This window comes from Eublepharis macularius, chromosome 13 (assembly GCF_028583425.1).
Source record: "Eublepharis macularius isolate TG4126 chromosome 13, MPM_Emac_v1.0, whole genome shotgun sequence".
Lineage (NCBI taxonomy): Eukaryota > Metazoa > Chordata > Lepidosauria > Squamata > Eublepharidae > Eublepharis > Eublepharis macularius.
In genome coordinates this window covers 45,338,990-45,363,556 of record NC_072802.1, presented here as the reverse complement: position 1 = coordinate 45,363,556, position 24,567 = coordinate 45,338,990, and the positions used below count along the sequence as shown (strand labels likewise).

General features: G+C 44.3%; 1 protein-coding gene across 1 annotated transcript in view; it reads left to right on the top strand.

Annotated features, from left to right (window-relative positions):
* Window positions 1–16,989: 16,989 nt before the first annotated feature.
* Window positions 16,990–24,567, top strand: part of FRMPD3 (FERM and PDZ domain containing 3) — a 48,356-nt gene continuing 40,778 nt past the window's right edge. Inside the window, exons 1-2 of the mRNA XM_054996821.1 lie at window positions 16,990–17,029; window positions 21,157–21,241. Of these exons, the coding sequence (XP_054852796.1) occupies window positions 16,990–17,029; window positions 21,157–21,241 (125 nt within the window). The remainder of the gene's footprint in view (window positions 17,030–21,156; window positions 21,242–24,567) is intronic.

Below are 24,567 nucleotides of genomic sequence, written 5' to 3'. Positions count from 1 at the left end.
TTAAAAAGGTTAACAAAATAGCCAGGGAGGAGTGATGTCACAGGACCTATCTGATGAATGTCTTTGAGAATTGCATAATTATAGGTTGTACAAGACTCATTTGCCCAAGGAAGTGCTGCATTTTCCCACCAACGTCCTGTTATATTTTGAAAAATGCAATGTTTTGTGCTATGCAAGGGCTGTGCTGTATCTTCTGCAGCAACTGAGAAATGGCTGGTTCACTCTTTGTGCTAGAAACAGTTGTGTGGTTGAACTGTCCAGTGATGGGTTTAGCTCAGCAGCTTCACTTTCTCTGCTTGGCCTGGAAACTCTGAAAGGGTTATTCTGCTTGCCTAGTAATCTCTGTGAAGTGTCCCTAGGAGGGAAAAAATTAGCACATAGCTGTTTTCCTTTGGTTATTACTGGGGAGTAAAACCATCTTGAGAGCAAAAGGGGAAAGTTCTTCATCACGACTCTCCTCCCACCACACGCACATCCAGCTCCTACCTTGCCATGGGGCACTGAGCCATAATTTCCTGCTCTCTTCTCCTCCCTTTCTTGAGCAAGCAGAGAGCCCGTGATCACTGCTAATTAACTGTGCCTGTCCCCTTTGGAGAGCTGGAAATTAATGAGATCAAAGGAGAAGGGCATAGAAGCAGAAGAAAGAAGGCAAGCTCAATCAGTGAATTTGGGGCTGGCCTACTGGGAGCCAGTGGCCCTCCTTGTGAGGATGGGCTTGATGTGTGCAAAAGCCTGATCTCCCTCGTTGCCTCCCCATCAAGCATGCTTCTCTGTTCAATGTATTGGATCCAACCAGATTTTCCATTGGTGGGAAAGGGACCTCTTTGACCACCCAAAAGAGCTCTGCTGGGGATCCTGAGACCTGCATGGACAAAAGCCATGTGGGATGGGGACTGTGTTATAAGGAGGCAAATTGGGGAAGACTGAGTGAAAGGTTTGCTGGATCCAACCCCATGAAAGAGGAGGGCAACATCACACTAGCAGTGAAAGAAAACAGCAAAGCCAAAGTGTGCTGGAGAAAATCCAGTGATAAGTCCAGTGTCTAATTCAAGCATTTATTGACTGCTCATCATTCCCAACACATTTTGAGGCAATTCCTCATCCTCTGGAGAAGTCTCTAGATGTGGATATAAAAAGGGAGCAGTGAAGTTGCAGAGAACTGAAGACAATTAAGACCCATCTCACACATCAAGATTTAAATATGCACTTGTGTAAAACATCAGTGTAATAAACATCATCTAAATGTTTTTCAAGTGATTCATCAGTTGTAATAATTTAAGGAACAAATACAACCTGTAGCTGCTTTTTGACTTAAGTGTAAGAAAATAGTTTGTAAGCTCAATCAATGTAACATGCAGCAGTCCTTTACTACTCAGTATATTACAGAAGAGCAGCCCTGCTGGATCAGACCAACTGTCCATCTAGTCCAGCATCCACTTCACGTGGTGGCCAACCAGATGCCTTTGGAAAGGCTACAAGCAGGGCACAGAAACCAAAGTGCCCCTCTGTTACTGTACCCAGAAGCCCTGGTCTTTAGAGGGTTGCTGCCTATGAACATGTAAATTTCATTTAGTCATTGAGGTAAATGACAATGGATAGGTTTGTCCTCTATGAATATGTCTAATCCCTTTTCAAAACCAGCTGCACCTAATGGCCATCACCACATCCCACTGCAGCAAATTCCATATGCCAATCACTCTCTGAAATTTTTCTTTTGTTTGTCTTGATTCTTTTGCCCATGGACATCATTGGTTGGTCATAAGTTCTAGTATTATGGGTGAGGGATAAAAACATCTATTTATCTACATTCTCTTCCCTGTGCATAGTATTATAAGCCTCTGTCATGTCCTGGTATCTTTTCTCTAAACTAAAAAGCTTCAAACTCCATAGCCTTCCTTTGTAGGGAAGATTACAAGTCCCCCGATCATGTCATTACCAGCCCTCTTCCAGCACTATAATATCCTTTTTGAGATGAGGCAACACAGTATTCCAAATGCTGCTGCTGCACCATAGATCTATTCAAGGACATTAACTTTTCCTTTGTATGAATCTATACATACTGTTATTTTTCCCAACTGAGAGCTGCAATATGTGGAAGAAATTCACACATAACAAAATAGGTGCTTTATTCCACATGAGCTGAATTTGGATAGGGAGCTGTGATTCTGTTTCTTGCATTACACCCATTCTTACATAGCACCTACAGGTTATTACAGAGGTAGGGCAGTGCCTTGATGGAGAATCGCTGTTTTCAGTGATTACCTCTTCTATTGCCACATATGAAATTGAATTTATGGTGGAATTCCTTCTGTGCCTTGTAATATCTCAAGCTGAGAGGGAGGATGACTTATCCAGAGATACCAGTCTTGGTTTGGCTGAGATTTGAACACAGATCATTCCAACCAAAGTCCACGTTCTATCCACTTGGAATACTACATGACTGTTCATCAAACAAATTATGCAGGATATTTTTTGTGGTTTTGAAGATGAGGGCATTGTGGGAGGAGGTAAAGTGCTCTTCACTCTTTGCTGTGGATGACAGATAGATACACAAAAACACAGAACTGGAAGGTACCTCAAGGGTCATCTAGTCCAACCCACTGCACAATGCATGGAATTCACAGCTATCTCCTCCCCCTCCCCTCCCCCACTGACCCCTGCTCTTTGCCCAGAGGAAGGCCAAAAAACTCCAGGATATCCAGCTGATCTGGAGGAAAATTCCTTCCTGGTCCCAAAGTGGCAATTGGCATTACCGCAGGCATGTAAGAAAGGGCCACGAGAACCTAGCGCTGACTCAGATGTTGCACTTCTTTATGCTGCTGGTGTTGGGCTGGAGAACAAGCAGAGCAAGTCCAACTTTCCACAGTGCTGCGTTGCTTGCCTCCTTGCTCTTGATACAATTCTTCACATCCCATTAAACAGCTTCAGTCTCTCCAGCTGTTTGCTTTGTCTGAGAGTTTACAGGACCCCCCAGAGATATTCGTAGAGAGATGTTAATAAGCGTTCCCCGTAGAATGTTTTGCAGCTGCTGCAGTATGCAGGCTTGCCTGGTTATTTTGGAACTTGATTGGTTCACCCATCTCTGTTTTTTGTTTTAAAAGATTAGCTTAAATTATACTAGGTATCACGTAAGGGAAGTGGTCTTTCTTTGTGGTCCTTCTTAAGTTGCTGTAGGAGCATGCAAGCTTTCAAGGTGCACAGGACTCTTGATTAGGTATACTCCTCTGTGAAATTTCCAAATTCCTACACCAATTGGAGATGGTCCAAGAAGGAATCTTTCTCCCCTTTGTTCTGTCTCTTGTCTTTTAGAACTGACCTAGCAACAACTTCTGTTGGTTGAAAGTCTGGGATTAATGACAAGTGGCTCAAATTAGGAGTGTGCAAAAATTGGCTGATGTAAGTAAGGGGGGGAGAGAAGAAGAGGGGGTAGCTTGCACCTGCCCCGTAATTGCCCGTCTGTCTCTTGCACATTTAAGATTGTCCCTTGTGCCTGTCAGAGCAACAGAATGAATGAGCAGCAGCAATCATACAACTGTGCTCCAGGCAGCCCAGCAATAGGTTTGAGGCTGTTTCTCCCTGCTGCTCTCCTTCCCGGCATCGGCCTCTTGTTCTCTGCATGCAATTCTGCTCTGGAAACTGAAAGGCTCCCAGCAAACAGAACCATTTAATAGTAGCAAGAAACAAAACTGAACCGTAACAGGCAGAAGCATGGGAGGGGAAAGACTTTTCTGTCTGGAGGAGCAGGAACTGGAACCAAGCAGGCATTGCTGTTGCTTTAATGAGGTTGAGGAGAGATGGCGGCAGCCCCCAAAGTGTCAGCTACTAATGGTCCCATGGGACAAGCTTTAAACTCCGTTCTTCTCCCCGCTCTTTGCTAGATGTCAGGAATCGGGCATTACAACACAGGTGTCCACCACCCAGTTCATGTGTTGCAGTCCCTTTGCAGATACAAAAGCATAGATGCTGTGGGGGAAGTTAACAGTCTTGGAGGTAGAAAAATAGCTCTTTTCCACTGGGGAAACCCATGTTAGCAAGACCCTGCAATGCAGACCTGCAAGTCTTTAGAAGGCTTTTTGAACACATTTTCCTCCCTAGGGTGACTCTCTTTAGAGAGGATGAAGGCAATTGCATTTCAAGCTCAGGGTGTTTATTGTGCTAAAACATAATGTACACTGCTCATTCTCTGGCTCCCTCTGAAATACACCAAACATCCTGGGGAGCAGATCAGGAGATAACAAAACCTTGAAACTGGCTCCCAAGGGCTATCAGCACTAGGCAGCTTTTCAGGTCTATGGAAAAGGAGATAGGGTTTGTCCCTCAGTCGGGAACGGTGAAGTAGAAGCGGTTGGTAGCTTGTTACATTCCTTATCGAATGCCTTCACAAGGAGGAACTGTTCCCTTGATCAGGTGCCCAGGCAAAGGATGGGAGGGAGTTGCTACAAAGAAGCACAGATCCAACTATTTGGTAGACATTTCACTGTTCCCTTGCCAGGGCGTCTCGTTATCTGTCTGTGAAAATGTCAAGGCTTTGTTCATGTGGGTTTTAAGCAGCAAAATAATGAAAGCAACCCTGCTTAATACGGTACAAACAAACTAAAAGATAAAGTGAGATCTGCTTTGCCAGTCAAGCTTAGCCTTTTGGAGAGACCTTATTGGCAATTTGCTGGTGCCCAATTGGGCTGTGAGTTGCAGACCATCCAAAATGTCCAGTAAAATTGCTCTGCTACCATCTGAACAGGCCTTGGGGTGGTGGGGAAGCCACCTGCTGCTCTGCTGCCATCCATCCCAGCTGCCTTGTTAACTCTGCGGAGGAGTTTTGTGCTTTGTCCTTCTGGACACCTGTACAGCAGCCATCCCCTGGTAAGGAGAGCTTACAGTCTGTCTCCAAGTATGCTCATAACTAATGAGAGGCATAAGTGGACAGGCAAAGGAATAGAAGGCAAAGGAAAGTCATCTGGGGGGAGGCAAAAGAATGATTTGCTATGCCTGGTGTGTCTGTGCTGCATTGTGATTGTGCCTTTTACTCCTGTTGCTGCACACACAGTAGGGGCTGGTTCTCAAGAGTGAGATGTCTGCTGGAGGTTTTGAGGAGGGTGTGCCTTGTACTAGGAGGAATAGTCAGCAGAACAAATCCACTGAGTTTGAGTTGAGAGATCATCGGTGGGGCAGATGATCTAGAGGCAACTGCTGCATGGCACTTGGCACCCGACCAAGACCCTTTTATTTCAGCTAGTGAGTGACTGACGGTTAGTTCCTCTTTTTTGCCTTATGATTGATGCGTTAGGCCTTGTGGCTGGTCTAGTTGAATTTTTGATGTTCTAGATTTTATGGTTTATGGTTTTATGGTTCTAGATTTTATGGCTGTGTGGAGGGGGGTGGGATCTCATTTTCTGCCTCTCCAGTGCCTCTCTCCTGCTCTAACTTCTTCCCACCAGCCAGTGGTTTTGGCGCTTCTCCTCATTGCTGCCTTTTTTCAGTCACCTCCCTATAAGCATCCTGGCTGCCAACAGTTTTCATGCAACAGTTTGGGTTGGTCTAGCAATACAAGATGCCACCTGCACTTTTTTTGTGGTGTCTGCACATACGCAGATGTTACAGGTAAGATTTTGAGGGATTTTCACACATGCACACGCACGCACACACACCATTAATCTTTTATCAACGTCAGATTTTTCTGCATACCTTAAGGGGCCCCTTCATTGCAGTCATGGATGGCCCCATTGTGCAGATTTAGCTACTCGCAGGGGGAGGGGACATTCCTTTTTGTTAGACATTCTAATACTGGTTAATCACCTGAGAAAGACTGGTGGTCTACCTGTGATACTGCAAAAAGGTTGGGGAACCTGGAAGGAGAGAGGAGGCAGCCTATTTCCTCCAGCTATGCAAGAGACAGTGTTGAAGAGGCACCTGTGTTGCAGGAACAAAGGAGGCAGAGTTGTCATCTGTCTGTGTTTTAGGGACTAGAGCAGCAGTGAGCTGCACAGTGTTCTTCCTTTTTTTTTGTTGTGTCCAATTGCTTCCAAATGTTTCCACTTCCCCACGTTAGGATGGAACCCCTTCACTTACCTTCCCTTGTCTGTTAGTCCTAGCCTGCTGAAGCCCATCCAGTATTGTGGCTGGTGATAAACACAGAGCATAAATGAGGGGCTCAGACTCTGATGGCCATTCACAGGCTCTTCTGCTTTAATTCGGTGGGAGCACATGTTTCAGATAGATAAAGTCTGTAGTTCAGTCTGTTTAAAGGGATCTTGGGTTGCAGGGCTGAGAGAGAGAAAGCCCCTTCTGTGTCTGAGGCCTTGGAAAGGTGCCAGATCCAAGCAATACCTTTTAATAGGTCCAACCAAAATGACACACATTGTGCAAGCTTTTGAGCTCATCAGAACTCTTCATCAGGCCAAATGTTACAAAAATTAAAGAATGGAGGAGGGAAAGCAGATTTTACAGGCCAAGATCTTAAGATCTTCTCATGTGAGCTTTTGCTATTAGATGCTGACAACTCAGAGACTCTTGTTTAATTGTGTAGGTGGTGGATAATAGCACATGCATTCCAGGAAGAAGAAGGAAATAATGGAGAGTCATTTCATTTGGAAAAAATACAGTCCAGCAAGGTCCAAAGGTCAGGAAAATGCCAGCCTGATCTTATTTGCTATAGATTAGTCTCATACTTATCTTCCAGCCTTTTCTTCTATCTGCCCCTTACCCAATATCCTCCTTCTGACCTTGTGATAACTGCTGGGGAAGGAGCCTCCTCCAGGGTTCTGTCTTGCCATCTCTCTTTCCCCATTAAGAAAGCTCATTTTTCATATTTAACTTCAGTCGTCTAGACACTCTATCCATCCCCAGCCTGGCCTTCGAAAAAGCTGAGAAATTGGTATCTGCAACCAGCTGCCATTCTACAGCCTTCCCCCCTCCTTGCAGCTGAAATACTGATGGCAACGGGATGAGTGATGGAGGCAGTGTTAGCAGCAAGATCACTGTGTGTGTGAGGATGGTTCTTAATAGGCCTGCAGATAATAAACGAGAGAGAGAGAGAGAGAGAGAGAGAGGCATGCGCTTCTGGGAGAAGAGGAGGGCAACAGAGGATTTGGGATGCAGGGCCCAAGCTCTTCCTCTTTGGTGCCAACAACTGGGGCCTTTCTCTAAGTGGCAATCTTATGCATAGCAAGTGCCTGGCTACTCTGATAAGCAGTAAGGCACAGATCCTCCCAATCCTCCATGCAGCTGTTAAATGCTGGACAAGTTCAGATCAAAGTGTCCCTTTTGGTGCAGAAGAAGCCACATCTGGAGGGCCACTTACCCTTTCTACAAGCCTCCTCTCAGGTCCAAACACTTCCCCCTCCCCAGTAGTTTTCCTTCAGGGGTTTCAAATGTTTTTAAGAGAGCAAAAGTACATTTTAAACACCAGGGTAATTTGCAGTGAGAATAGGACAAGTTAAGTTCTCTTCCCTTGTCTTTTCTTCAGCCTCAGTTGATATTTCCCAAAGTAACTTTTCCTATACAAAACAGCCATTTCGTTACTGTTACATACATCTGCATAAAATGTGCAGACTTCACTCTTGCAGGCGTGAACCTCTGTTTGCCCTGCAGAACTTGAGTAAGCAAAGCATGGCTAAGTTACAAAGGCCACGCTCTGACCTGGAGCACCGTGGTGAAGGGCGTGGTATTTTTCCTTACTCTGGAGGCTTTGAAGAGGATAAGGCATTTGGGATGAGCCTGTGCCATTATCCCAGTACTTTTCTCCAGTAGAAATAAAAACAGCATGTCATATCAGGGTTCCATGGTTGGCCTTCCAGTGGTGTAATCTGACCTCCAGAAGTAGCAGTGGTAGAGCGTCTGGCTCAGGGCTGCACTACCGAGAAAGAGTGTGTGTGAAACTGTTCCTTATCCACTGTTTCACTGATTCCTTCTAGGACTAAGGGGAATGATTGGGGTGGGGTCATTTTCAATCAGGGAAATGAAGCAGAGAAAGTGTTTAGATCCTCCTTCATTGTCATGGCCCATATCCACATCTCCTCCACCATTGGCTGCTCTTTTTAGGGCCATAAAACACCAGACAGATTGGAACTCCTCCAGATAGAACTTCAGAATCATGTAGTTTGGCCCTTGGTAGATAACTTTGCAAAGTTAGTTTCATTCAAGGTGGATCGGCATATGCAGAACTCTGCATAGTGCCTAGTTTGTCTTTGAACTCTTGTGACCTACCATAGCAAAGCACTGCAAAAATAGGGCAAGAATAGCGCACACTCCTTTCGTAGAATTCAACAAAATATGAATCAAGCCATTAGCCAATGGAGATGTTGGCCCAGAATCTGCCCCCCCCCCCGATCAGCTACTATATAAGAAATGAAGTCTTTAGAGATTGCCCACAATCCATCATATCTAATGCTGATTTATGCAGATGTGGAACATTTGCATATGACACTTTGCTTTCTCAGCTGCCTTTAATATCTGAGACCCGAAAGATTGATCTGTGTGAAAACTTCTGGGCAAATATGGTGCATATCAGATTAAATAATGAATGATTCCAATCGGAGATGATTTGCATGGGCTGATCAAGCTAATTACTCCAGCGTCTGCAGGAACTTGGCAAATGGCACAATTTTTATGCGGTGGGAATGCTAAGCTCTGTTGCTATGAAACTTGACACATACATAACTGGGGAGCTGTGCAGATCTAATCCATAGAAGGGCACTCTGATACATATATATTGGAAAATCTGTGTGGAGTGGAGGTCTTCAGAGATGAGACAAAGCCAGGCTGGACTTGTTTGCCAATCTGAGCAGACTGTAAGAGGTTTTGAGGCCATCACTGGGATGGCAGAACCGCCTTAACGCAGACAGCTAATATGCCGGCAAGATCCTGGGCGTTGCTGCTTATCGTTTGTCGAGAGATGCAAAGCTGCTCCATTAATAATTCATGTATCGTTTAACAGCCTTTTCATTTTGTGTTGATGCATTTAAAAACAGATACATTTTTGAATGATTAATGCATGTGGAATAGATTTGCTTTAGATGTAAAAATTAAGGAAAGCTTCATGGCGGCTGAGTGAATGTCTAGTCAGTGTTCTTTGGTGAAGTTCCGCTCTAGGAAGGGGAGTTTCTTCAATGGGCAGGAAGAGAACATGGTGCTTGGCTGCAGGGGTGTGGGAAAATGCCATCAAGAGGGACGTGCATTTGGAAAGGCACTAATAAAAAAACAAGCTGAGTACAGAATGGTAACTACCATGAATGACATTTCCTTTGACTTTTGATCCTGAACTAGTTATGCCACATTGGGCTGGCTATTTTTCTGGTATATCTATCATGTCTGTGATAGTGCTGCATTTCCATGTGCCATATTTAAGTTTCCATTTCCCAAGGTTGGCAAAGGGGATAGTGACTCCACAGAAATGTGCCTGATGGGAACACTGTCCAATCAGATACTTAGCCCATTCACACCACACAGGATAATCTCCAGTTGGTGTTTCTGTATGCAGCTTTCCCACTAATCATGTTGCTGGCTCAGATATTTGGGGAGGGCTCTTACTCTTTCTGTGCGTGTGCAAGAGTGCTTTATACCTGAGTCATTACAGCTACTGAGTGTAAGCATGATGATAAAGTGAGCAAATACTTTGCTTGTAGTCAATGATGACATGCTAGGAGGTAGACTAGGGGCAGGGATAGAGACAGAGGGAGGTTTGTCCTAAATCTTATTCCCACTTCAGATAGCATCTCTGGTGGCTTTGGGGGAAAGAACCATAGGCTTTTTTTGTTCTGTGTAAGGTGGGACAGGCTGTTGTGCCATTTGAGGACAGCCAAAGCGCTAAAATAAAGTACAAGTGAAGCTTCTTTTACTTTATTTCAAGCTATCCTTCTGGTAAGCAGCTTGTCTGTTTTGCAGAGCAGGGAGTATTACGCAAGGGAAGCAAGGTGAATGAAAGATCAGAGCTCTTTTTCCTAATCTAAAATGGGCATGTATGGGAGGTATGGGATTTGTGCATGAGTCCACCCATTCTCATTTGTAACTGTGGTGGAGGTTTTCCCCAAGCAAGCCTATCAGCAGGACTGGAAAAACGTGTTGAAGTGAATGAAGCTGCAGCAGAGCTCGTGTGCATGACACGTGTACATAAAGTTTAGTGTTTTTTGCTGCTTCCTTTTGAAAATAGGACCCACCCTCCTGCCTGCGTCAAGATCTTAGTGGTGGGAAGGACGTAAAACTGAGTTATTCAAGAGGGCTTTTTATAGGAGGGCTATATTGTAAGGAAGTGGCCTCCTAGAGAGCTATCATTAAAGAGATAGGGAGGAACCACACACTTTACTATTATTACTGTAAATATTGTTGGGCCATAGACTCCACTACTGTTGCTATAAGTATGATCCTACTGGGTAGTTCCTGTGTTGTTTAGTATGTCCATTGTAGAATTGCTTATGCTTTGTTTCAGCACATCTTCAGCTCTGTATCTGATTTCTGAGGGTTTTTTTCAAAGATTTATAGTCTGCCTTTCGCACACTGAGACTCAATATGTGTGTGTGTGTGTGTGTGTATACACCACACACACATTGAGTCTCAGTGTGCGAAAGGCAGACTATAAATGTAAATATAATAAAATAAATAAACTGTAAATAAGTTATTGTAAAACTCACCATCACATCTGCACTTGCATACTCAGCAAGGGAAATATTTAATGGCTAGTGAAAAAGAGGGATGTTTTCCCTTGGGGTGAAGGGCTCAGACTCTGAGAGCTTCACCCCAGTTGTGTTGACAGAATTGCATGTGGGAAGGTGTTTCCCATTGCAATAAGTGGAAATAACTAATAACCCCAAATACATTCCATAATGATATTAAAGAACCCAAACAAAAGGAGCAGAATATCCTCAAACATTTTTCTGCTCATCTCTTGCCATCACAGCATGGTACTTTACGGAGTAAGAACAGGGAAACGATCTTCAACATGGGGGCGAATGAGTGAGTGGCAGCTGAACAAGGGAAGCAAAAATGCCCCACTCATTTCAACAGCTTCCGGTCATGGTTTGTAAGGGGGCAGCCCATGAAAGAGTGCCATCCTCCTAAATCCACCTTCTCTTTTCTGCTTTTGGCCTTGAAGGGACTCCTTTTCTCTTTCCGGACCAGGAATATTGAGTTCACAAACAGGAACTTTTGGAGGGAGGGGGATCCCTGCAGGCAGACATGATAGGTCACTTCCAGTTATAACAGAGTCCTGCCCCAACCACTTTATATCGGTGTAAAGTTCTGTTTTATGACATTTTAAAGGCAGTGTAAAGTATTTCCTAGAACTTTCTCTTCCTTTAAGGGCTGTGCAGAACAGGGCTGTAAAGGCTGATGGAGTATGAAAAACAGGTCTAATAAATTGTCCCATGTTTCTTTATGAAATATGTCCCTCTGCCAGTATCAGCAACATGGCCTTCAGAAACGGGTGAAATTCGGAGTGTTCCCGGGTGGCTCTCTCTTTTGGCCATGCCTCTGTCCTCCCATGTTCAGCTGGCAAATGGAATAGGCAATGGGCTGTTGTTATCAGTTATGTTCAGAAACTAATGTGTCCTAGAAACACTTTCTTGAGAGTAAGTCCATTGGAATAAAATAGGACTTACTTCTACATAGACGTGCTTAGGATTGCTCCCTAACTTTGCTTTGCTTAGTAGTGTAGCAAAATGGTCCAGTAAGAACCACAATCCAGAGGTTCATTATTTGTTAATTCTTCCATATGCCACATGTGGGTCTTTTTCTGAATGCTGCTGAAGTCACACAAGCCCTCTTTACTGCCAAAATAATGCCTTTTTAAAACTTCAATCATCTGATAATGTTACTTTTGCCTTAAAGCCTAGCTGGACACTGTAAATGGCTGGATTGGAATGAAATACCTCATTTTTATTGCCCCCATAAGGCCAGGTGACATGAAGATCTCATCACTGCTCTGTACTTCTGTCCTGGCTAGTTACAATTCTTCCCTAGAGGTGTTATGGCTAAGCTTGATAGGTTTAAAGGACACTTTGTCTTTTTTGATCCTCTCCTCCTACTCAGTGTGAATGATAAAATTAACTTCTGACATCTCCTGCCGCAGCCCACAGACCTGAAGGTCTTATTCACAGAGGACACAGACCTGTTGTTTACTCTCAGAATATTAACAAGTATGTGTGTGTCATTGATAGAAACACCCCCTCCCATGCTAGTTGCAGAAACATCTGGCAAGCCACTTAACTTGGGGGCTCACGGGCATATCTGTACCACAAATTCTTATCAGTTTTATGCCAGTTTTGCTGTCATGGCATTCCTCCAAAGGATCCTGGGAATTGTAGTTTGGGTCCTGTGTATTTGGACTTCAGATCAGCCTCATGTTCATGTTTAGAATAGTTTTCCAGCCTGTTCAGCAGGACATCCAGGATGTCTGTGTCACAAGTATTTTTTGTGCTGGCCAGGTCTATAGGGAGTGACTGATCCTTCAACCTGAACGATGTTCAGTTTGCTCAGACTTCCTTTCTTAGTCAGCCTTTAGCAAAAAAAAAAAATGTTTTCAGCTTTAGTTCTGTAGGGAGTTAAAATGTGCACTTTGCAAATAAAAATAGGACACAAGGTTTCCAGGGTAGGATCCATTGGGTTGTAATGTAGTACTGGGAAACTGGGGCTGAAATTGGTCTGGTGCAATCTGGGTAGCTAAATGTGGTTCTTCTAGGGCTCAGGCCTCCCACTGGCCCGTTGAGAATTAGAATCTGGGTGCATTTTCCATCCTCATTGCCTTAACTGTTTAAACAATGTTTGGATGGGCTTTGCTGCCCCCAAGGGCGTGCTAGGAGTGCTCTCTCCAGCGCTTCACCTTGCAGTATCCCAACAGTAGAATATAAGCAATCTTTAACTTCCCTTCCCTTTTCTTAAGCACTCTGAACTTCATATACGCAGTACGTTACCCCTTGCAAATCAGTCAGAAGAGGCCTTGGTGTCAGTTTCCCAACCGAATATCCCCAGAAGTTATGGCAGCTGGAAGAGGAGCAGGATGCTGCTGTACTGCTCGATGAAACCTACAATGATGTCCCCTGGATGATGTCATTTGAAGAGGTCACCTCAAGGATCACCGCTGTGTCCTTTGCTAGGCTCAGATCTGCTCCCCTTACCACCTGCCCCAGACTTTCCTGAGCATTCCTAGGTCATCACCAACCTGCTCTCTCATCCCCTCTGAATTACCGGGATGGAGATCAGTCATATGATCCACTAAAAAATGCTCTTTTAAGTAAAGAGGAATGAAGGTCTCCATTTGATCTTTTCCTAGAGGGATTTAGAGAGGATCAACAGGCTTATCTTCATTTGTATAATTTCTTTTTATGGCTATTTTAAGTTGTAAACTACTTTGGGACACTATGGCTGAGAGCTGCTGCTGCTTATAATAATAATAAAAAAAATCTGTTCAATTCTGAGTTATCACCACACTGTACACGTACTCAAACATTTCAGGCTTGTTCATGGATTACAAATATATCAAAGAAAACGATAATGACAGGTAATGAGGCTTACTGTTGTGTCCACTGAGGCAAACCACTGGAGTTACCCATTTTTATGACCGGGAATGACGAATTAGCTGCTGTTCCATGTTTTAAGCAGATAGTCCACAACGAGAGCACAGCACAGTTTATTTTACCCTTCTGTAACATATTTAGGGTTTACTCTCTGCTGCCACCAACAGGCTGATAACCGCTAGTGCACTTGTCTAGTGACAGAATAATTAACTGTAGAGGAGTTAGCCGTGTTAGTCTGTGGTAGCAAAATCAAAAAGAGTCCAGTAGCACCTTTAAGACTAACCAATTTTATGCTTATGCTACAATAAAATTGGTTAGTCTTAAAGGTGCTACTGGACTCTTTTTGAAATAATTAACTGTGTTAGCAGTCTGTTCCTGCAAAATAAAACAGAAGTCCAGTGGCACCTTAATAAGTAACATTTATTTCAGTATGAACTTTCATGAATCACTGCTCACTTCTTCAGATATGTATGGAAATCAAACTGAGGATCCTTATAGAGCAGATTATGGGGGGAGGAGGATTAATTCAGTCGCCTTTCTAGTGTAGAGTCATCATTTGGGGGAAAGAAGGTATAGAGGTTCCTCTCTTCAAATTCAGAATCCCCCCCCCAGTGTCCCCCCCAAAACCTCACCCTCTTCGCAGGGGAAAGAGTTTATTTTCACTCCAAAGGCCGTAGGCCATTCTCTTTTCAGTGGGAAATTACTATGCAGAATTGGGAGAAAGGGAGAATCCTAGAAAATTCTGCTAGGTCTCACTGCTTGCACCTGCTTTCGGTCTACCTGCTCAGAGCCCTTTTGCCATTTTGGCTTGCATTTATTCGCATAAGAACTGACATCCTGTTGTCTTGTTAGACTGGAAAGGAAAGGAAATTTGTTATGCAGCCTTTTGCCTAGACTGCCTGTAAAGACAGTTTAGAGCTTAGTTTCTGATAGCCAACTGAACTTCCACCTAGCAAAGTAGAAAATGTTCACTCAGATACTTGGAGTAAAGTGTTGTTTCACCACATCCACATACTGCATTTGTTTTGAGTCCTGTGGAGTTGTTCATTGGACCTTGTAACGTTTATAAATAACTTCACGGTAAGTGAGCAGCTATCACAGAGGCGGTGGCAGCAGCTCCAGAAAACATTATTTGCATGGTAGCATGCCGTAAAGTTAGAAAGTAATGGTCTTGTAGTCCGCATTTCCCCTGTTCGTAATGCTTGTTTTTATTTCAGGTTAAGCCCCTTTGCACTGAAATTATTACTCTGTTCATAATTAACAGTGGGATATATTTCAAGTTTATGTGCCGCTTCTGCACCTACGTGGTTGGTACTCAGAAGATGAGGTTGCCGAGGCTGTTGGTGCATGCTCAGAAGTTGATTACTTTAGCCCCTTGCTTGGTCTTCATGAAACCATTCTAGTTCCTGAAATTGACTTTAAATATTATTGGAAACATGGAAGGGATGGAAGCTTTGCAAGATTGCCTAGCCAAGGCACTGACTCCCCCCACAGTCTCTACTCTCTACAATTCATAAGCAGCAGTGTGACAATCTACATTTATACTCACAAAAAGCAAACTGATTTTGAACTCTTTATTTAAAAATTTCATTCTCTTGTTCTCTCTCAGTTAATGTTTGCAGGTGCCACTAGTAATTAGCATCCCAGTTACGATTGAAGCCACAGAGACCTTGCTGATCACTCATTGTCTGCATCGAAATGAACTTGTCAGGTCAAAGTGAGAGCCATTGTAGCCTTAGAGTGACCCTGCAGGCTGCAAAGTGCCAGCCTCCCTTATCTATATGGCAGAGTTTTAATGCAGTGACCACAAATGTCAGCAGACTTAGAAACAGCTTGCAAATGACAATAGATCAGCTCGGCCTGTTGTCCCACTAGCAATCTCCCCATTTGTAGGCAGCCTCTTCAAGTTGCTTTTGCAAAGGCAAGGAATTGCCCTGAGCTTAAAGAAAGAAGGTGCTTTTCAAAAGTAGTGGCACAAACCTCTCCAACTCAGGATGAGAACCATTTAACAATGCCCCTGCTCAGCCTCAGAGGTCTAATGCCCACTGCACTCTGACCATGCACAACTATGAATGCAATTCATTTTCATTCTGATTCTTCCCCATTGCCAAAGTTTCCAAATGGGCTGTAAGAAGAGAATGAAGCTTCTGTGGAAGTTCCCCCAGAAGTAAACGGATTCCTCCCTGCTCCATCTTTGAGCTTAGCCTGTCTTCTCAGTCTGGGCATCAGTGAGCTTGGTGGATAATCTCATTCTTCTTGACTGTGCCCATACAGGAGTAGTTTCCTGGTGTAGAACTGAGTGCAGCCATACAGCTGAGTTAGCAATCTTCTTCTCAGCCGATATGGTGACCACTAGGTGACTGTGCTGCTCTGCCCTTGTGCCTGGATTGCACACCAAGTGAGTTGCCTTTCCATGTGGCCTATTTGTTTATTTTTAGCATTGTTTTGTTTTCTTGGAAAGATGCATAATTTGGGGGTTGTGCAATTCTTTACCTTTGGCATGGTACAAATATGGAACTGGGCTTTTATCCCTGAGGAAGAAAAAGGAGGTATTTTAAAAGGTACAGTATTGGAGATAGGTAAATGACAAAAAATCACTAAGCAAACCCAAGCTACTTAACTCAAGCTGCTTAAGTCAAGCTTGTTAACCAGTTAGAACCCGCTGCTCTCCCTGTGGAGTTGGTTTAAAGATTAGAAGAGCAAAGTGATTTAAAATACAGGCAGTCTAAACCCTCTGAAGCAAACACTAAGATTTGAGCTTCAGCTTCATGAGAATCACTCCATTTTCCTGTTTCTGCCCTGCAAATTTTGCTGCTGGAAGGAGGTGGCCGAAAGCCTCTGATTCCATTTTAAGGCCTTTTGCATGCTCTCAGGCAGGACTCAGGTATAGAATAATATATTATTTCTATTTTTCACAGTTCAGCAGAAGTTTGGGTTGGAATTTTTGGTCCTTCACTGACTCAGATTTTATCTACGAATCCGCGAGGTACTGCCTTAGTATGTGACATGTTCCAAGTAGCGTGGCTGCTTCCAGCTATCCAATTGTTATCCTGTCTATGCCTATATCGCCTAGATGTTTGTTTTGTTATTATTAGCACTTTCAGTGTTCCAAGTGTTTCACATACATTATCTGGGTGCCTGGCTTTCAGTGCGCTGGATCCCCACTTTGAACCACATCATCTCTCCTTTCAATTCAACCTTCCCAAAGGCTTTCCCCCCCCATGTGCTTTTGACGGGCCCCAAATCAAACACCGTAGCCCTGAAAGGTTGCCAGATGGATGACCGCAAGCTGCAAGTTATGCATCAGCAGGCAGAAAGCTAGGCTGTTTCCACCCTCATGGAAGATCTGGGCCAGTGTGCTTCATTAAGATAGCACAGAAAAGCGGACGCAGTCCCAGCAGCCGGGAAGCTTGTGCAGCAGCATTAACTGTGGTGTGCTTTTGCATGCAGTACGTTTTATGGAAGGAAGGAATTTTACTTGGGGAACATGGTCTGCCGCCAAAACATCAAGTGTGGAAGGAGGCAAGGTGGGTACAAATCTTCATTCATTGCCAAAATCAAAGTTGTATAGTTGAGGTTGGCACTGAAGATCTTGATGGGTGCTCTAAGTGCTTGCTGCCTGAAAAAGATAGGATGTTCAGTGTTATAATTTCGAGATATTTGAGAGATGTGAATTTTCTGGTTGGTTTTTACAGAAATTCAAGTGTTTTGAAATACAAGTGTATGAGATACAAGAACATGGGGCTGGAGGGTCTTGGCTCACAATTGCTGTTGGGAGAAAGAAAGAAAAAGATGTGTTAGGTTTGATATCTGGAAAGTATTGGTTTTAGGAATTAAGGTACAGAAATTTGTGGGACCATGACTTTCAGTGCAATCCTAAACAGAGTTAATCCAGTTTGATTTCAGTGGGCTTAGACAGGAGTAACTCTGTTTAGGATTGCACTGTTAGTCTTCTCAGTGATTTATCTGTTTGCAAGCACTGTGTGTGTTGGGGTGGGGGCAAGGTTTGGCCATAAAGGTAGAGTTGTGCATGAATGTGGACTGTTTTGGTGGCTATGTTTGTATACAGTTGGTCACATCCAATATAGTTTTTAATCAGGCACAATCCCATTGGTTTCATAAGATTGTGCATACCTAAATTTGGATTGTGGCCATTGAGTACAAATGTGCTAATTTGTTGAGGTGACTGGAATGAGTATGGATTAAATGAAGAATGTGTCTTGTTGATGTTTGAACAGGCATTAGGAGACAAAGCAGATTTTAAGGAGTCAAGCTTGAGTGTTGACCAAACACTGCTTTGCCTCTAAGTTCCTTTTAATCTCCAAAGACCTTCTTAAATCATGTTTTGATGAGTTTGTGATTTGTTGAACTCAACAGACCCAGACTAGTACAGTGATTAAATTGTTGGACTAGGATATGGGTAAAAATCCCCACTTTGCCTTGTATCTCACTGGCTGACCTTGGGCCACTCACAATCTCAGCATAACCTCGCAAAGTTGTTGTGGTTATAAAATCAAGGGAAAATAATGTAAACTGACCTTGGATTGGGTCAATAAATAAACAAGCATTCTTCTTGGCCTTTCCTCTATCTTATGGAAAGTCCCCTTTGCACTGAGCATCTGATGCTTTTCCATTCAGATCATTGGTCATCTAGCCCAGGAATGTTTTACTCTGGCTGGCAGCAACTCACCATAGACTTGGGATGAGAAAAGTCTTCCTTAGCTTTTGCTACCTTCTAGCTGGAAGATGCTACAGATTAAACTAGCGTTGTGCTGCATGCAAAGCAGGTGATCTAGCACTGACTTATGGGCCCTTTCCTTTCTGTATCGTCATTGCTGTCCTCCGCCTCTTTCAGTAAGGTCATTCTTCAGTAAAGTCATTATCAACTTTTCTGTGCCTTTTGCTCCGTTAGTTCAGTTAAGGCAGTGTGAAGTAAACGATTAAAAATACATTTTCTGAATGGAAGCTTGCTAAGCTAGCCCAAGAACCTCAGGTCCTATGTATGTTTCTAAGAATACAATCATTTCAGCACCCTGGATAGCTCTTAGGTACTGCTTGTGTGTTCATGATTGACTGTTTTCAGAGACCTTATTTTGGTCCTTGGTCCTTTCACTGGATTTATTTTGGCTGTTTCAGGCCCGGTCAGTCAGGTGCATTTTATTGAAGTTGCTCACCATGGAGATTTTAAAATTAATATGTAGAGTTTTTGAAAGTGGGCAGGAGGAAAGACTTTGTTTCAGGCTCTGCATGGATCTCTTAAACTGGAGATTGAGACTCACAGATTTTATTTATTAACTTCATTTGTACCTCGCCTTTCACTTCAGTGGGGACCAAAAGTAGCTTACATTGTTCTCCTCCCCTCCATTTTAGCCTCACGGTGGTAATCATGTGAGGTAGGTTATGCTGAGAGAATGTAACTGGCCCGAGGTCGCACAGCAAGCTTCTGTGGCAGAGTGAGGATTTGAACTCGGGTCTCCCAGATCCCAATATGCTAGCTCTCAACAGATGTGAAACCAAATGGGCAGTTGCTAGTTTGGTGTACTGACTAGGCTTCCTTGTCTTATGCATTTGTTTCAAGGCTGGAATGCATACAGTCATTTCCTTTACACCATCTTCTAGCCTTTCACTGCTGTTCTTTGCTGGCCTTTCCTTCTCTCATCTGACTTGCTCTCATCCTTGATGCATTCTCCAAATAATGCATCAAGGATGAGAGCAAGTCATTGGAGTTTAAGATAACACAAGACTCTGAAAATGAAGACTAGTGCATTTACAGTGGCATGGAGTTTTCTTGGACTTCATCAGATCCATAGAAGGCTATTCTCATTTGGCAAACACATACCCACCTGCTTTGGGAAAAGAAGCTTCTCTGTTTCCAAATGTCTGTGGAAGTATCATTAAGGTTAGAGGGCAAGTTGTTTGCATGCTCAGTTCACCTTGCTGCACGAGCAATTGATACAGGTATGGTTAGCAGCAGTGTTATTTATGATTAGGAAGGTGTGATAAAAGAACCCCAAGAACTCCCAGCACACCAGGAAGCAAGTGAAGGGCCCTGAGTCTACATCTGAAAATAGACGGCTGTGGATCTAGCCTTATGCATCTGAGATGTTCTGAGCAGCCATTCTAACTCTGCTGCTGCTTACTGGAGCAGCTGTCTCTTTAGAGAGAAGAGAACATCAGCTGGGCACCCCAGCAATGCCAGCTTCTTGCCTGGAAGCATTCCAGACTCAGCATATGCAAGGCACATATGTAGTTATCTAAACATGGAGGTGGATTCATTGGAGCCTGGGCTACTCTTTGCTTTGCTGTAGTACCAGGACTGAGCAACACGGTCACCTGCACCCGAGGAGCAAGGGGAAGAAGGAAGTAGGGCCATCTTTTCCATTGATTTCTAGCTCTTGCCAAGGGATTTTTTTAAACTGTTTCTGACTGGGTGTTCCTAGCAGTGGTTGATGTTGTGTGAATTAAAACTAGTAAATCTCTCATACACAAACTTGCAATGCTTGCCTTTTTGGAAAAGAGGATAACTCACTCCCATGTTCAGCACAAAACCTAGCACCCCCCTCCCCAGTCTATTCACGCTTTTGGCAGAGACCCAGAGGAGTTAGCCATGTTAGTCTGTAGTAGCAAAATAGTAAATAGTCCAGTAGCACCTTTAAGACTAACCAACTTTACTGTAGCATAAGCTTTTGAGAACCAAAGTTCTCTTCGTCAGATGCATGGAAGGTTTCTCCATACCCTCCATTGCATCTGACGAAGAGAACTGTGGTTCTTGAAAGCTCACACTACAGTAAAGTGGGTTAGTCTTAAAGATGCTACTGGACAATTTACTACTTTTGGCAGAGGAAGCTGTGCCAACTCAGTCACTGGCTTTGCACTGCACCGGAGATGGACTTCATATGAACCCCACTCCTTGGAGATGGTAAAGAGACTGGAACAAGGATTAGCACCCAGTATGTTTTAACAGTGTCTTTGAAAGCTTCTGTATAGGCTGTTTGGTATGCAGTGAAATAAATCAGTATGTGCAAATGAACAGTGAGAACAAGGGTACCCTAAGGTCAGAATGATCTGGATTCAGGCCCCATCTTTATGGTGTTGGGCATTGCACTTTTTATCTGAGCCTCAGTCCCTCCACTAGCAAAATGGGTATAAAAACTGTACTTGGGTACTTGGAAATCTCTAAAATGCTGGTGAATTGCATTTCAGTAGCAGTGGCAGTGGATTTTTCCCTCAGGGCAAAGCAAGTTCTAACCCCTCTCTGAGATCTCTATCTCACCAAGGAACAGCTGTCCCTTTGGAAGCCCCTAGGAAGCTGAAGCGCTCCCCAGGTGGAAGGAGCTTTGAGCTGCTACAAAAAGAGAGGAGTGTGACTTGGAGGGGGTCATTTGCCCAGGGGGTCTGGTGAGATACAGGCAGAGCTGCCCAGTGGCTCATGCTCTGTCGCAGCCCTGCTGTGGATGTGGTAGGACCGCAGTGAGCTGCCCGGTTCCTCTGGCAGGCAGCAGAGGAGAGCATGTGTTCCCCCAGCTCACTCCCTGTCATGGTTCTGGGGCTGAGCCAGCTGCTTCTTTAAGATTCTGATCACAGCCAGCGCTGAATTTCGAAGGCTTGAGTGCTCAGACTCTCTCTCTCTCTCTCTCTCTCTGTTTCTGCACAGACGCCGCCATCGCCCCTGCCGGGCAAAAGGAAAGGAGGGGACAGGGCCGGAGGTCGTCTCTCCTGCCAGCTGTTGGGTACAGACAGTGAGTATCTGGCTTCTTATAAGCAGCCAAGCCCCTTCCCCTCCCTCCCACTTCTGGGGTGCTTAGTTTGGGTGGGGTATTGAAATCGGGCGGCTTTTCCCTCTCGTGAGTGGATGTGGCAGCCAGCTTGGATTACTTCCTGCTCTGGGATCCCACACAGAGGTGGTTGGGTTGCCCACTGCATGAGCTGTTCAGTCAGAGAAGTGGACTCTCCAAAGCGTTACCAATCCCTGCTGATTACAGTCAGATTTATTAGCGAGAAATAGCATCTGGGATTTAATGAATTGATTTGTCGACTTGTTAACCTGTCAGCAAAAACACATAATGGAAAACACAAAAAGAGGGGAAGGAGGTGAAATATTTTATAAAATATGGATCTTTTCCTGAAAGATGCTGGGGGAGGGGGGGAGGAAGAATAATTTTGCTCAATGTTGTTCCTGAGGCCTGGGGTTTGGCAAAGGCCATCTTGCCTAGACTCCCCTCAAATAAGTCAGCCAGCTGTACTTCTTTTTGCACAAAAGTGGTTCCTCTTCCCAACAGTGCTGTGCAATCCTCAGCAGAGTAACCCCCCCTTCTAAACCCACTGACTTCAATGGACTTAAAAAGGTATAACTCTCCTTAGGATTGTATTGAGGGTCACACAGTGTTATGAGTTTTGCGGCCACGTTCATAAGCTCTTGGCTTTCTAACCTTCATTTTTGGCTCTTTTTTGGATATAAAAATAAACCTGGATAGCGAACTCAGGGAAGCAACAAAATGACCCACAGATCTCCCCTGATCAGTCAGACAAGTGAAAGCCAGGAGGCATGTGGCTTTTTAAACATCTTTTGTCACTTGGCTTATTGATTGAGATTTGTGTTCCTGGTCTTTTCTGCCTTTTGTACACAATACCCAGAAATCTGGCTATGATAGTTGGTTGCGTTGCACTCTGTGGGAACTCTCTCTTGTGGACAGCCTGAGTCTTGTGCTCCAGTTTGCTGTTGGGGTTGATGTGAATAACCTCTGGGTTGTCTCCATCCATAGCCCTCCATCGATCCAAGGCTGATCTATCTCCACTTTGCACCTTGGCAGCTCTGCACTTTCGCTCTGTCAAAAACCCCAGTGCCAGTTCCTAGAAGGGACGGAAGGGTTAAGGGAGAGCAGTTCCAGGGGAGGGTCTTTTGCGCATCAGGCATGCCATTCAAAGTGGATCTGCAAGCCAACTGTGCAAACCTCTACTCTGATCTTACTTAGTCCGGACATCTGAATGAAGAAGTAATGGCCCAGCCTGGGATGCAAAGTCCAAAGAGAGGATTCCAGAGGGATTCTTGTGCCTGGCCCCTCTTCAACTTCATCTGTTTCTTACTAGTTTTCCTTCCTGCACCTCCACTTTAGCACTAAGTCATGCAAGTTGGCAGTTGCAATTATGCCTGAAACAAGGCTTAAGCCTTTTAGGCAGAACAGGATTTCTGAATAATTTCACCCTGATCCTGAGCTTGCCATGGTGCTTCTATACACCTCGGAGCAGAGTGAACAAAAGCTTTTAAACCAGCTAAAAATCACAGCAGAATCCAAGAAGCAGGGACTGGTGGCCTCCAGGTAAAAGGGATTTGCAGTTATGGAAAGACACCTGGCTGGAAAAGAAATGCAAACACATGCAGATCAGCCAGACCTTTCCCCTCCCCTGGAGTAGTAAAACCACGCAAACTTTGTTTGTATCAGAGTTCCAGCATTCATCAGGCCCTTTTCCATGACGCATATACACCCTTGGAGGACTTGAGCGTTATGCAGGCACACATGTAATCTCACTGCGGAGTCTTTCAGTGCATATATGCATGCTTTCTGTGATTGGATGCTTGGCTTGATTTCACACCAGATCTGGGCAGTCCTAGTATGCGGTCAGCCTGATGAGACTTAATCCAGTACGTTGCTACGCTCCCCCCAGGATCTAGATGGCTGGTGCTGTCTTGGTGGCAGAAAAGGTCCAGGGTGGAGAGAAAGATTTGCTCCAAAAAGGGAAATCCCTGCTGGATAGACTTACACATTAAGGAAGAAGATGCTTGCAGCTGGCAATCTGGCCACTAGTGCCAGGAGAGCATGCAGACACAACTGTCTGCCATCTTGGCAGCGCTGGCAGGCTTGGGATGAGTTCCAGACCATGACCAATCATGGGCCATTGCCCAACACTGCCTCTCCCAAGCATGAGGAGTTTTGAAAGGGACATTGACAAAAGCATGGCATAACACAGGGTGCTCACAGTCACAGGCAGTTCAGAGGCCCTGGGCTTGATGTCAGGGCCTCTAACACCCAGGACAGCCCACCTCCCCAAGAGGTTTCTGGACGGAGCAAGGAGGAGCATGGTGCATGATGATCCTTTACTGGCATCATTCCAATGTGCTCCTGCAGGCAGCTCAGGTCTTGCAGGTCAGATGTGCACCAGAGCCCATCTGGAATGATATTTCAACCTTCAGGGAAACAATCACAAAGATGTGGTCTCAGTACAGTGCCTGGAGCCCCTAGCACTAACCTGGCTGCTGCAGGAATCCCCAAGAATGCCACCTCACATAGGGAACAACAGGTCATCTGCTGGGTATTCCCCATCATCAGAAGTGTGGTGGGTGGGGGTATATGTAGCTGGAACCTTGGGACTGCCTCCCCAGAGAAGTTGGCTTGTTCCCTGGGTAACTGGCCCTCAGGGGACTGACGAAGGCCATTTTATTCTAGGAAGTGTTTGATTCTTGGTGTCTGCTTGCTTATTTTAACTGGGTCATTTTCACTTTGTTTTGTATTCTTTATTATAGCCAATGTTTAGATTCCTTTTTCTGTTCATCATTTGTTTCCATTGGCTGCAAAGGGAAACTTATTTCTGCCCATAACATCTTTGTTATTTTACCCAGTTGGAATTGTATCCCTTCACCCTGCCAACTTTTAGGCAGGTAAGATTAAAAAGTCCCTTTTGTAAAGGAAATTAAAATGCTTTCTTGAACATAGGGAGGTGTGAACTAGCATGTGTCTGAGGTTTTGCCTACTCTTCTGGGATCCTTGAGTGAAGAGGGGGACTGTTTTTAAGCAAAACTAGTGAGGGGAGCTAAAACACTCCCTGACATGAGTAAGTCTTTCACTGCTCTCTGGTGCTGGTAGCATTTTTCTTTCTGACTCTAGTATCAGAACCTGACCAGGAAAACATATGCTCCAAGAACTAGTGTAAGACATGGAGCAGGAGAAAAGGGTTGAGTTCTTCATATAGATAGATATAGATAGATATAGATAGATAGATATAGAGATAGAGATAGAGATAGAGATATATAGATATATAGATATAGATATAGATATACCTTTTCTCCTGC